The sequence below is a fragment of the Rhipicephalus sanguineus genome, chromosome 5 (assembly GCF_013339695.2).
Source record: "Rhipicephalus sanguineus isolate Rsan-2018 chromosome 5, BIME_Rsan_1.4, whole genome shotgun sequence".
Classification (NCBI taxonomy): domain Eukaryota; kingdom Metazoa; phylum Arthropoda; class Arachnida; order Ixodida; family Ixodidae; genus Rhipicephalus; species Rhipicephalus sanguineus.
In genome coordinates this window covers 164,462,659-164,476,931 of record NC_051180.1, presented here as the reverse complement: position 1 = coordinate 164,476,931, position 14,273 = coordinate 164,462,659, and the positions used below count along the sequence as shown (strand labels likewise).

General features: G+C 49.0%; 1 protein-coding gene across 2 annotated transcripts in view; it reads right to left on the bottom strand.

The window, feature by feature from the left end:
• Nucleotides 1-14,273, bottom strand: part of LOC119394399 (uncharacterized) — a 275,463-nt gene that overhangs the window by 199,497 nt on the left and 61,693 nt on the right. For both annotated transcript variants that reach the window (XM_037661694.2, XM_049415773.1), the window contains exon 2: nt 11,840-11,875. In XM_037661694.2, the coding sequence (XP_037517622.1) occupies nt 11,840-11,875 (36 nt within the window). The remainder of the gene's footprint in view (nt 1-11,839; nt 11,876-14,273) is intronic.

The window sequence follows — 14,273 nt, the reverse complement described above, 5'->3', positions numbered from 1 at the left end:
GAAGCTGCGGAGGTTCATCGGTAAACCGTGAATCTTGCGTGAATTCTGCCCAGTACATTATCACTGACGTGAGATCGGGCGCGTTTATACTAAAGGTTCGATGAGAGTTATGACGACTTGCAGCTCACTTTAATTTTACGTGTACGCTGCGAATTTTCATTGTTTAGAAAACCATTGCCTTAGAAAACATCTTGCGTCTTTTCGTTTTGCTTTTAGAAAACATCTGGCGTCTATCGTTGGTTTATTTCATCAATCAACGGCGTTTTGAACAAAATTTTTATTGTTTAATCACGCAGAGGAGAAATCTCACCAGGCACTACCTTGGAGGTAAACAATGGCTGCTAATGGGAATGAGAGACAGAAGAAGTCGGCTTTTAGCTAACACTTCTACTTCTACTAACGTTTCCTACTGGAACATGTCAATGGCTGCTAATGGGGAATGAGAGACAGAAGAATTCGGCTTTTAGTTAACGCGCACGCTGCGAATTTTTTATTGTTCAACAACGCACAGGAGAAATCTCCCACCGGCACCACCTTGGAGGTCAAGATCTGGTACTAGCGTTACGACTGGTTACGCACTACGAAGGACGAACGGGTGCCGCTTTAAGGAGCTTCGCCCCTAAAAAGCTAGGAGGGAGCGTCACGTGACATTTTTGAAGCCCAGCCAAAAAAAATGAAACAGGGGCATACTGGGAAATGAGCACACCCATGTGATTGAGTTTTGGAGTACAAGGGGGGGAGCGGCGTCCGAGAAGGGTGGCTTGTGAACGCTAGGCGCGCGCGCTAGTCAAATTTTGTTTTTGTTCATGAGCCCGCCAAGAACAGAAATGAAACAGGAGCATCATGGGAAATGAGCCTCGAACGCGAGGAGCAAGCGGCTTCAGAGGAGGCTGGCTTGTGGACGCTAGGCGTGCTCCCTCCTATTTTTTTAAAGACGATAGTCTTTCTTGGGGAACTTATCGCAGAAATTTTGGTGTGTCTGCCTTTCTGTTTGTCAACACGTCTCTCGGTTCAGCCACCCGGCGAAAGTTGAACCACTTGCCCAAGGGCCAGCCATCTTGAACGGCCGACTAGGTTCATACTTGTGTACACTGCTGAATAAAAAAACGCCAGGCCTGCGCTGAAACTGCAGCACAGTCACCGCGAAAGCTGGAAGAGCAGCGTTTCTAGAGCCCGTTAAGCTCTCTTGGGGCTACAAAACAAGTGCACTAGAAAGGTACCCACTACGCCATAAATCACAATTTTTGTGAAGTTGGGAAGCACCTACTAAGCCATTATTCGTCATTCTGCGGAGAAGCGAGGCACCAGCTACACGTCAGTAAGGCATCATGTGCACTTTGTTGACGCGACGACTGATGACGATGAAGAATTATGGCTCAGCCCTTTGTAATTGGTTGGAATCTTTAAACGGCCCACCAGTTATGTAATTTGGGTGACGCCCGGTCACTATTTCCCTCTCCCGTTATGCTGTATAACATACGTTGACGTGGGAGAGAGACGGGGGGTGGGCGAAAAACTTTACTGAGACCCCGAGGAAATGGATCATGCGCTTATGGGCTTCCTTGGCAACCAATACAAGTGCACTTGCGAGGAACCCACTACGCTATAAATCAGTGTAATTTTACTGAGACCCCGAGGAAGTGGATCATGCGCTTATGGGCTTCCTTGGCAACCAATACAAATGCACTTGTGAGAAACCCACTACGCTATAAATCATTGTAATTTTTGAGAAGTAGGGCAGCAGGCATTGTGCCATTTTTCGTCATTCTACGGAGAGCGTTGGTACCTGCTATACGCATGTAAGGCATTATGCGCACTTTGTTGATGCTGTGCCTGATGACGATGAAGAATTATGGCAGAGTCCTTTGTAATGGGTTGGAAGCATTCAACAACCTACTCGTTGCGCAATTCGCATTGTGTGACGCCTGGTTACAGAATTCGCGTTGTGCGACGCTTGGTGCTTATTTTACTCTTCTACCACGCTATATTGCATATGCTAATGTGGTTCCTTTCCGACATGAAGCCTGTATAGGACCTTTTTGCAAAGCAGTTTCAAGCACCGGCATGGCTCAGAGGTTGAATACTGGGCTCCCACGCAGAGGGCCCAGGTTCGAACCTCGTTCCATCCTGGAGCTTTTTCTTATTTCGTTTTTTTTTTCTTATTTCGAGCGATACTGGTTACGGACACCGGCGGCGGCGGCGGCGGCGGACAACTACGGCGCTAAAAACGGCCGGTGAAATGATCTCATAACAGCTTTCGCTGTAAAACAAACATTACGCATATCTGAGGCGCAACATCACTAGGTAAGTATTAGATGGTGTGTTCCTTTAATAGAAAATACATAGATACGTAATTCTAGGGACCCTAGTTTCTTAAGCTGCGCAGAAAATGCGACTGCGCTGAAACTTGCTTTCCTCCGTGCCCTCTGCAAGAGCTCATTGTTGTGTTTCGGTTCAGTATTGCACTGTACGAATGCCATGGGGTGCCGCTCTGGCATTCCTCTTTTACCCAGGTGACGTGTAAATAAAAGAGTGTGTGGAGAGTACTCGTTGAGTACGGACGTTTCTTCTGCATCGGCGCTTCGCACCAAACCACGTGTTTGGTCTGGCTGGGGTCCCCACCGGTCGCGTTGGTCACCGCCGGTCTTCGCTGCTGCTGCGCCGGGACTACCAGCCCGCAACACAGCACTCATGTTTCGCGACGTATTGCCAGATGGCGTCCATATGTCACGCAGCGCCTCTTCTATCGTCTTTAGACGACATTTGCAGCGAAGCACGCAGATAAGCGGCCAATTTTTTCTTTCCTGCATGCTTAGAGGTTACCTGACAATTGTTTTACACAGTTCACTCCAGACAAGCATTTTGGCTTTAGTACACGAAGTTTTTTTTAGAAAAATGGACCATAAGCGCAGAGCGCATACGAGGGGCTTCTCCTGGAATGCCTCACTTGTTTTTGGAAAAACTGGTTTTCAGCCACAAAAAAAAGGAACTTTTTAAGAAAACCACAGTTGTGGAAAATATGCACGAAGGTTCACACATCCCAATTCGCAAAAAAAAAGTGACTTTTTTTTTAATTTTACCTTACCCTGTGCCCTTAAATTATAAATCTCTATTCTCGGCGTTTCTGGGTCGATAGAAACCGTCAATCACCTGTGGCGCATACCCGTAAAGCGCGGCCGAGTGGTATGCGGGTATGTGCCACACGTGTCTGGAGGAAAAGGTTTGCCGACGTAAGCGACAGGATTTTCACGTTATTCATGTCATGATTAGACAGTCATATTCGTCAAACCCCCTTACCCTCCCATACCAATTTTAGTCTACACCAAGCTAAGGAGGTAGTCACGAGAGCACCGAGACGTAGGCGGCTAGATAGATAGATAGATAGATAGATAGATAGATAGATAGATAGATAGATAGATAGATAGATAGATAGATAGATAGATAGATAGATAGATAGATAGATAGATAGATAGATAGATAGATAGATAGATAGATAGATAGATAGAAACGCTTAAAGTGCTTTAGGCTCGCTAAGAAATGCTTCGCACTTAAAAAAAACTACTTTGCAATAAGGCCCCTCACGCGCCGACCACGCGGAGAGACACAGACGCCGAATTGACGCCATGCGACGTGCAGCGCGCCTTTGGTCGGCACACGTTCTAACATCGTGTGGCGGTTCGTTTCTCCTTTGCCACAGCGTGGCCTCAGAGATTAGCTTCGGAAACGCGCCACGACTGCCGTTAGGGCAGCGACTGTTGGGAGGTAATTCCTACTGCAACAATCTCAGGCGAGAGGGCGTCCCACCGCCGTAACCAGTAAAGTTTTTTTCGGGGACTTTAGTAGCCAGTCTAATTCCCCAACGTCTTTCGGCGTGTTGTTGTGTCAGCTTTGCCGCATACTGGACAAACGTCTCTGTTCCTCCTCGTCGGTATTGCAGCGATCGACCAGCATTTCGCTAGTTCGGGCGAGAGCACGGTGCAAAAAATACGTTAGGTGAGCCAGAGCCAGGGCTACCCGTTGCACGACTATGTTTTGTTTCGCAAGCAAGCCGAGAGATGGCGCCATCAACTTCAACCCGGTAGGCTGCCTTGACAACCGCGCGCGTTGAGGCACTCTACGACCCGTTCAAGCAGACGCAACGTCACCGTGTGCACAGCGGCCGGAGCCTGCGCCTACTTTTGCTTCACGAGTTAACCAGTGCGCATAGAGCGAATCTGACGAATACAATGGTGCCTGAAGTATTTAGTACAAGAAACAACACCCTCTTATCACGTTCAGTCAACTGATACGGTCGCTGAGGCGAAGCACATTCATTTGTCAAACGTTCGCTACCGCGGCGATTACATTTCGAAACGAGCGGAATCCAGGAATATCCCGTTTCTTTCGATTTTTTGCGCACCTCAGAATCCCAGGTAATCAAAATTAATTCAACAACTCAAAATGCCGCACCGGATCTCCAACGTTGAAGTCCTGTGACATTAAACTTCGCAACTAGAATTAAAGAACTGCACGTCAATATTGGCTTCACTTCATTAAAAGAGCGTCCCGGTCCCATGGGTCCTTGTTTTTGAAGAAATTAAGTAAATCTCAGGTAAAACGGTGCTATCACTGAGAAGAAGCTACGCGACCTAGCGTCCAATCTCGCGAGCACGGTATTGTATACGATAACTTGTCATATTTAATTTAAATATGAAGGTATTGTCTACTAATAAGACGCGGTCTTTTCGTGGTATCGTACGCCTCCATGCCTTAAGCCTTTATTCGCGTGCTAGCGGCGTGAAAGCGCCAACTTCTATTTGCAAGATTTGTAGCCACTGTTGCAAAAGGGCACAAAGCACTTGCCATTCTTCCGCAGCGCAAAAACACTTGGCCACTATTACATTATCAAAAGCGAGCTCAAAAGGCAACGACAGCAACAAGAAAAAGTGCGTGCACTGCACGGCTAACGTAGCACGTGGACTGTGAAGGCCACGCCCCATATGCGCGAAAATGCACTGCACAGCGGCGAGCGACGAAACGGACCGTTCGCGCGACGTTGTCGCGTGGTGGATACCGTGCGATAACTCGCTTTTTTTTTTTTTCAAATTTGGAAACGGTCGCCCACGTGCCGAAGGTGCTTTAAGGATTTTGCCCAGCATCCCGCCACGGTCCTCAGTCCGGCGCCCCGTCTCTCGGCACACGGAAAACTAGAACATAATCCGCCTCACTCCAACAAGCGCTCCCTCCGCGTCGTTCGCTCACCTACAGTATTTCTTGCTCTGTGGGCAGGAGTAAACTTCGAAAAACACCCTTTTGCATCTCTGCCGTCGACCGAACACTTGAGCCCGACAACTGCTTTATAAAAGGCAAGCGGTCTTACCGCTTATGATTATCAGTATCTATACGGAGTGGATGCCGCTCGCAGAGTTCCGCACAAGTACAATAATAGGCTACGACTGGGATACTCGCTCTCCTCCAAGAAGAAGAACATAACTTTATTTGAGGGAAGGGGTAGAAAATGGGACTCAAGAGCATGTTGGTTGGGGCCCCAAGTCCAGGACCCCACTGGCTTGCGCCGCTCGCCCAACTTGACTCAGAAGCGCTAATTGCACCTCTGGGTGGCAAGTTGTGTCTCCCACTGCTCCGAACTTCCTACAATGTTGTTGCCTAAAAATGAGTTTAAGTTCGCTGGCTTCCGGTCATGCTCCGAAGAGATGCGATATAAAGTTGGCAAACCGCCGCACCACGGACAAGCGTCACGGTACAACGTGGGATATATTTTACTGAGCCGCGATAAATGTGAAAAGGCTCCCCTCTGCACCATGCGGAGATCCGTAGCGTCTTCTCTTCGAGCGATTTATGGGGGGCACTATATTTTTGTCGTGTGCTCCGCTGGTAAGCGAGAATGTCTTTTGGGGTAAAATTTTCTAAAAAAAAAGTGTGTCGCGGGGTTTTTACGCATTCTCGGTCTTAGGATCGTTCATTTTATCATAGAGATATGTGTTTGTGGCGCTGGTTTTCGGTCAAAAAGTTAAACGACCCGAAATTTTTTTCTCATTGATCTTAGGATCAGTACTCAGTCAAACGAGACATTTGAGACCGAGACAAGGAGCTTTTATTTTCCGTTACACTTTATGGTTGCGTTAGCAGAGAGAGAAGGTACTCACACTTCGAACTAACACCGGCTGGAACGACTCTCTTAACAGAGGTGAAGGGCACGCGTACAATTGTTCAATGGGTAAAGGCTCTGATCAGAGCCGTATATTCCTGGCTCTGATACACTCCAGCGTAACGTCGACGCGCGCGTGCCCGCGTCACGGCGACGTTACGTCAGCAAAACACAACCCTCTATTCGCCGCGAGATCGACCTATAGAAGGCAGTACCGTCGCCGCGTTAGTGTGGAGAGGTGGTCGGCGGCGCGTATACAAATGCACAGAGCGGCGCTTCGTTGTGAGCTGTTTGAGCCGATTAACGGCGAATAAAATGCGTTGATTGCAGCGTACTGGTAATATATACGCTCTTCATTGTTTAATCGATGCACGAAAATCATCCAACGTTACTATTACTAGTGAGAGAAGCGCAATCTGCCGATGAAAGGTATGCTCGCCCTGGGTGACAGTCTGCGCTTACGCACTATACGACGTTTTTTTTTTTTGTTTTCTCTGTACGTGTTTACCTTGTGTTCTGTGTACTACACACTGCTGTAGCACGCCTGAACTACTTAAGTGTTTACTTCTTATTCATTTGTATAACAGCCCATATTTCTGTGCAATGAGTTCAATAGCACAGTTCGCACGAATACGCATACGCATGTAAGAGTGTTTAGCACAGCGTTTTCATCGATTGATTATGTGCACGACAGTAATGCAACAAAGGTCCGGTTATTTTATGGAATAAGGTTTTTTTTTCTCAAATTAATCACGTCCGCTGCCTTCCAGCAATTTATAACAACTCCACACAAACGCTCAAGATAATGTAAAAAAGTGGATGCGGTTTTGCGTGACATACGGTACGGTACGAAGAACTTTATTTAAAGATCCGGAGAAGTGCCACCCCTTATACGACAAAAATGTAAGGCACGCCGTCGGGATTAATTTTAAACATCTGGGTTCTTCAAAGCGTACCTAAATCTAAGCACACGGGTGTTTCTGCATAAATTTCGCCCAAAGTTAAAATTGCGCGCGGGAACTCCGTTTTATCAATGCCGTGTCATTCCATTGTCTTTTTTTTAGGGTACAGTTTGAGTACCGAAGTGCCAGACTTCACTTGATAGAAATATTTCGCTGTAGTGGGACCACGACCGTACAATAAAAGGACATCTTAAGCACAACTAAAGCTCATCATAAACTACAGTGCCGCAGTTATACACCTAACAACAACGCGGAAGGGCTTGAGCCTCGATTTTTTTACCACCGAGTCGCTAAAACGGGGCATTCACACACTATTTAATGCTCCTTATGTTTGGGACTATGCCAAACGCTCTTTACGACGTGCTTGAACCAGAAAGCGGCACCAACACTGAAATGATTCTGGCGAACGAAGGGTACGACACCAATACACAGCCCTCTCGAAAGTCGCACTCACTGATCTTATTAAAATGCGCATGCAGCCGAGCAAGCCCATTTGCTTCTGTACACCATATGTTAGGTATACGTATGAGCAGTTAAACTCGCGCTAACATAACAGAACAAACCGCCCTTTGAGAACGTGCAGGACGTACGCGCACATGCAAACACGACGTGGCTAGCAGACGACGCAGGGCGCAATCCACACTAGGCGCGCTTCGGCCAGTAGCCGCCAGGCGGCGACTCTGCTCGATCTCGCGGCCAATAGTCCGGCGTCTGCTGACCGCCGACGCAGCCGACGGCTGCTGGCGCGCTCGGGCGTCGCTCGGCTCCGAATAGATCCTGCTGCATTTCGCGCCAGACGCGCCGGACTTGCATGCACAGGAACCTGCTTCGCTATCTGTTTCGTCGGTTCCCGACAGGTGGCGCGGGCGCTCTTCGCTTTACTGCGCATGCGCTCCTCTAGATGCGATCGCACCGGCGCGTTGGAGCCGGCTCGACTGTAGCGGAGACCGATTTGCGCCTGGCGTAGCGTCGCCGGCTCGGCGTGACGAAACGCAACGTCTTTGCGCGCGCTTGCGTCGGACGTCGGAGTATAACAGAGCCCTAAGGTCTACATCAGGCCAAGCGCACAGCAACGGCCACTGGAGTCCTTGACGATTTTCTACAAGAGAAGTGCTCTACATTGATGCTGCCGAATACAGTACCGGCCCATTTTTTTGCCCTCTCCAGGCCAGATAGCTACTGCTGCCTCCATTTCTGCTTCCTAATGAGACGAGGCGGAGGAAGCGGCCATTGCTCTAGCCCTTACCATTCCAAATTATTCACTTATTATCAGTGACTCTAAAACTGCCATCGACCATTTTGAGCGGGTAGGGTGTCCAAAACAGCCCTCTCCCTTCTCTTGGCCCATCCCCCCAACAAGATACCGCTTTAATATACAATCCCGTGCACGCGGGCCTTGGCGGTAGCGAAGTGGCTCACGCCAGCACCCGAAAACTTACGGTCCGGGCGCGGGAATTGGAAGAGTCAGGCCCCGTTTCGACAACGGCTCGGTTTGCTGCGCGGGATCGCCTTCTAACATTTCATGACATCTGGAGCCACTATACCGCCTCGGCCATTTAGTCTTCCCGCCGCTAATAACGAAATCCCCTGAGCAGGCGCGAAGTACTGTGGCGACAGCTCGTACATTTCCCTCTCAACATCTTCTTCACCTCATGCACCCCTCTCTCTACCCGTTTTCTTCCTGTAAATATTGCTCTGCAACGAAGGCAAATCTTAACCTTATATCATACGGGGGGGGGGGGGGTACCCTAAGCACTCGTCTCCGCCATCCCATTGAAAAGTAATAAATATTGAGAAGCACGTGGGAGGCTGCTTTGCGCAGCTTGACACCCGACGTCCAGGAGGCCATCCTGGGTTGGGCAGAGAGGGTTGCGGAGGGCTACCGTCTGTAGCAACCTCACCCTATCGCTATTCCGTTGCCCCTTTCGTTTGAATAGGAAAAATAAAGCTTTCACCTACCTACCTGGACTATACTCCCTTTCATACATCAGGTACAATGCTGTGGAGGCTAGCGAGACTTCTTGCGGTATAGGTGCGCCCGCACCAAGAAATATAGTGCAATGATTTTACCACCCGTAGTATGGTTTGCTTTCGCCTTTAGTCATAGTAATAGGAAGATGTTTTGTGCCTTTAGGTATAAACAAACCCCGTTATACGGTTGTAAATAAGTTGCTCTGGATCGATTATTGTTACTTTGTTTTCGCTTTTTGGTGTTTCACTTGCAGCCCATCGCGACGCTTCACACGTGGGCTCCTGCTCGGCTCCCACGAGCGTTTAAAACAACGAAAGCAAGGCGTGAGACGCGCGTACTCACACATCTTCGTGCACGAACTTCTTGCATACTTTCCGCAGCATTGCACCTCATATATGAACCGGAGTGCCACCCTTGGCACTCAATTATATATTCTCTTTAATACCTAATAGAGAGCTTGAGAATTGGCCCCAAGGAGCTTCGGGACCCAAGAAGTTTGCGAGCCACCGGGGCGCATGCGCAGAACCCAAGGCTCTCTTAGGCTCTTGCGCTCGCGTCGTCCCAAGGCCCAAAAACCGAATAGCGTAGGTCCCCAAGGCGTCTTGGGTCGCCGGCGAGACGAAGTAGACGCAGCGCGGGCCACGACGCCGTATGGCCCACGTCTCGAACAAGGAGGTTAAAAAATATTTTTTAAACCTCCTTGGTCTCGAATAATTTTAATTTCGTCAAGTGTGGCTCCCCGAGCGTTTGTCCCAACGCAGCCTGCGTTTGACCCAATTCTCAAACTCTGCTGATCCTCCGACCGCAACAGTAGCCTACAGAACGCAGCTTGGGGACCCAGTGTCTTGGGTCCCCAATTCTCAAACACTCTACTGTTTTAGAGCGCAGCTCTTAGGCGTCCATTCCTGCGTTGACCGGTGTCTCCGCCGGCTGGCGTCATAGGCGTAACCGACAGAGCAACCGCGGACGAAAGAGAACGAACGCGGAGTCGGTCGATATCACGAGCCACTGGCCTCTAACCTCGCTTTCTTCCTCCGTTACGCGCGCTGGCCCCTCGGTCGGAACTCGTGCGCATGCGAGGCTGACACGTGCACTGCGGCTGGCTTCCCTTGTCGTAATGGGGCTGTCAGCGTTACGCTTGGTTCGCGACGCCTGCGATGCACAGAGTGGTGTGCGTAGCACTCGAGCGCTGCCAGTTTCTGTGGCAATATGTAACGAATGTTACATTGTTACAACTACGGATAGCCAAAACTTAAGACAAAGTTGGCGTTGCCCCAACACGAAGCTGCACTCAGAATTCGCATTAGGCAGTACCGTAATCAGTAACTTTTTCGTTGACTCAAGCCTGCATTTTAGAGGGATAGCGCGACTTCTCCACGTGCCAACCTAGAAAACGCCTCGTCCCATGAATCTAACCTTCAAGCTCAGCAAAGTCATGCCAGCGTCCCGCAGCACACGCATCGCGTGCCGTCGCAACGCTCGCCAATGCGCTTCAGCAAAACGCTAGCGCGGCGCGTTCGCGCAGAAGAGCAGTCGCTCAACGTCAGTCATTTATACCGCCGCCGAATGTGGCGCTGATTGCATCAAAGCTCACTACACTTTCGCGCCGAGACAACGCCTTCTTTACAAAGAAGGCACCGGCGGAGAGCGCCGACGGCCCCGAGCAGAGTCTGTGTGTTGCCTCATGGTGCAATTTTAGACGCGGTTGTTGCCGCTACAGGCTTGGCTTAAACGATGTCCTAACGCGGAATTTCGCAAGCGATGTAGAAATTTTCTAGCAAAATATTTTTGCATCGCGTGCGATATGTAAACACGGAATTTTGCAAGCGATGCGAAAATTCGCGTGCAACGCCGCCGCGGCGTTGCACGCGACGTCGGCGAGCGTGCAACGTGTACGCTCATGTACGCTCGTGTACAACGTGCACATTCGTGTACGCTCGCCGACAAACCCGACGTCGGCGAGCGTACACGAATGTTGCTCGCAAAGGTGCGCCGGTTTTCCAATAATTCATGCTCTCTAGTTTGTGGGCTTGCCGGCGTTTGGCCGTTTCTGATATGGCAATCTGATGTTTTTTATCGAGGCGACTTGTCATATTACTTTGCCGCGTTCCATTGTTGCCTGGATATGAACGCATGACCGTCGTTGCTGCCCGTAGCAACTGAAGTGTTGCCCTGGTAAGCACGTGGATAAAGTGCCAATTCCCGGCATGGAAGAAGGAAAAAGATAGGAGGGAGCATTGCGCAAAGAAAGAAAGAAAGAAAGAAAGAAAGAAAGAAAGAAAGAAAGAAAGAAAGAAAGAAAGAAAGAAAGAAAGAAAGAAAGAAAGAAAGAAAGAAAGAAAGGAAGAAAGAAAGAAAGACCGGCCAAATTTCTCTTGCCCGCATTTTATAGATAGGGGAAGGGCACGTGTTTTTTGTGTTAGGTTATAAAAGACTATAGCAGGTTACAACACCGGCAAAAAGATCACAAAGTCTGAAAATTAACAAACAGAAAATAAAGTGCACAGACAAGTGTAGACGAAAATGAAAGTAATAATAAAAAGGCAACTGCGAGAAGGCACGTCAAACCGAAGCATAAGCATGAGAAACTCAAATTCCATATGCTACAGAGCGGAAAAGCAATATAGCGAGACACAGATAAGCATTGCACGGAAACGTACTTTGGAAACAAATTACACGTAGTCGATGCTCCGAAGTTCGCGCGCATTTAGGCAACATCACCGCTCAGAATATTAGTTTATCCGCAAAGATACTCACTCGCGGTGCGATGTCTGTTCTCGATCCCCTCGTTCTCTGCAAAAGAGGATAAGAGAAGTCGATGGTTAGTCAAATACCGTTAACAGTGGCCGCGCTTCGATAAAAAGAATATTTCAAAACAGCAGTAGTCTGAAGAGATATACGAGGAATTAATGAAAACCTTGTGGTAAAATGCATTCCTGAGCCTCCTGCCTCAGCGTGCCTCGCAATCAGATTGTAGTTTTGGCCCAATGAACAGCCGTGTCTCATTAGGCACTATACGTACCAGAACGAAGGTTGACGCGTGGAGACACTGAAAAGACGCTAAAAGTCGCACTGCATTAGTGACCACACATTGCCAGGCCTAAAGTGTCGCAATACGCGACAGCAGTCCAATTTTTATCGCAGAAAAACGCTCACGAAAAAAAAAAAACAAGGACCAGAACATCAGAAAACGGAGTCGGCTCAAGAATCGCATTAGCTATAGGTGTGCTTTTTTTTACAGTATTGGACAAATCACAAGAATTTTCATGTTTTAGGCTGAAGCAAAAGTAGCACGTGAGGTGAAGGCTGTTAATTTCCCATCGTTCAAAGTGCAATAGCGTTTGAAATTGTTTAGATAAGCAAAAAAAACAAACAAAAACAAAAACGAAACGCCAGGCCTGCGCTGAAACCGCAGCACAGCCACAGCGAAAGCTGGAAGAGCGGCGTTTCTAGAGCCCGTTATCAGCTCCCTTGGGGCTACTAATACAAGTTCACTAGAAACGTACCCACTACGCCATCTTGGGAAGCACCTACTAAGCCATTATTCGTCATTCTGCGGGGAAGCGAGGCACCAGCTACATGTCTGTAAGGCATTATGTGCACTTTGTTGACGCGACGACTGATGACGATGAAGAATTATGGCGCAGCCCTTTGTAATGGGTTGGAAGCTTTAAACGGCCCACCAGTTATCCAATTTGCATTGGGTGACACTCGATCGCTATTTCCCTCTCCCGTCATGCTGTATAACATACGTTGACGTGGGAGAGAGACGGGGGGGGGGGGGCGAAGAACTTTACTGAGACCCCGAGGAAATGGATCATGCGCCTATGGCCTTCCTTGGCAACCAATGCAAGTGTACTTGCGAGGAACCCACTACGCCATAAATCATTGTAATTTTTGAGAAGTAGGGCAGAAGGCACTGTGTCATTTTTCGTCATTCTGCGGAGAGCCGTCGTACCTGCTAAACGCATGTAAGACATTATGCGCACTTTGTTGATGCTGTGCCTGATGACGATGAAGAATTATGGCAGAGCCCTTTGTAATGGGTTGGAAGCATTCAACAACCTACTCGTTGCGCAATTCGCATTGTGTGATGCCTTGTTACAGAATTCGCGTTGTGCGACGCTTGGTGCTTATTTTACTCTTTTATCACGCTATACTGCATATGCTAATGTGGTTCCTTCCCGACATGAAGCCTGTATAGGACCATTTTGTAAAACAGTTTCAAGCACCGGCATGGCTCAGAGGTTGAATACTGGGCTCCCACGCAGAGGGCCCAGGTTCAAACCTCGTTCCATCCTGTAGTTATTTTTCTTGTTTCGTTTTTTTTTCTTATTTCGAGCGATAGTGGTTATGGACACCGGCGGCGGCGGCGGCGGCGGACAACTACGGCGCCAAAAACGGCCGGTAGAATGATCTCATAACAGCTTTCGCTGTACAGTTGGGGAGGGGCGAAGCATGTATGGAAGGGTGTTTCAGCTCCACTAACGTGAAACCTGTGGAGGGGCGAAGCATGCAGTGTGCGCCGGTGTTTCCCACAGTAAATCACTGCTAACGGGTCATGAGCGACAGGATAAAGATTCGACACAGAGACTCGCAGTCCGCTTTTAGTAAACATGCACGCTGGGAATCTTTATTGTTCAACTACGCACAAGAGAAATCTCCCACCGGCACTACATTGCAGGTCAGGATCCAGTGCCTATACGTACGGGGTGGCCGGTGAACGATTGTGTAGCGCGAACAGTAGGTTTTTTTCAATGAAGAAACTCGCTAGCAGACGCTGCCTGCGTCGGCGTTGTCCCTTTCGGGTGAGGGCGTGCTCTCATTACTTGCGAGCTGGTAGTTCAGTGTTCATCGCAGAAAGAACGTTTTCATAGTCCACGCGCGTCGTTCGCTCTCTCTCGCCACACGGCGAACGCTGAGGCGGTAGCGCCCTCTATTGCGCTCAAGCAAATGGACCGTTACCGCAGCAGACGATGATGCGCGCCGACACGCCTAGACCTTAAGGTGCTTCGTCCCGAAAGGACTCCTTAGATAAGGGTTCTAAAACACGCGGCTCGCGGACGTCTTGCTAGCAGCCCGTGGCCCGGCCCGGGCATGACTGTCTACGTCCGATATATGTCTTTATTTTCTTATTAAGACAAAAGAAAACCGCAACCCTTGCGGTCACCATGTGCTGAAACAAATCCGC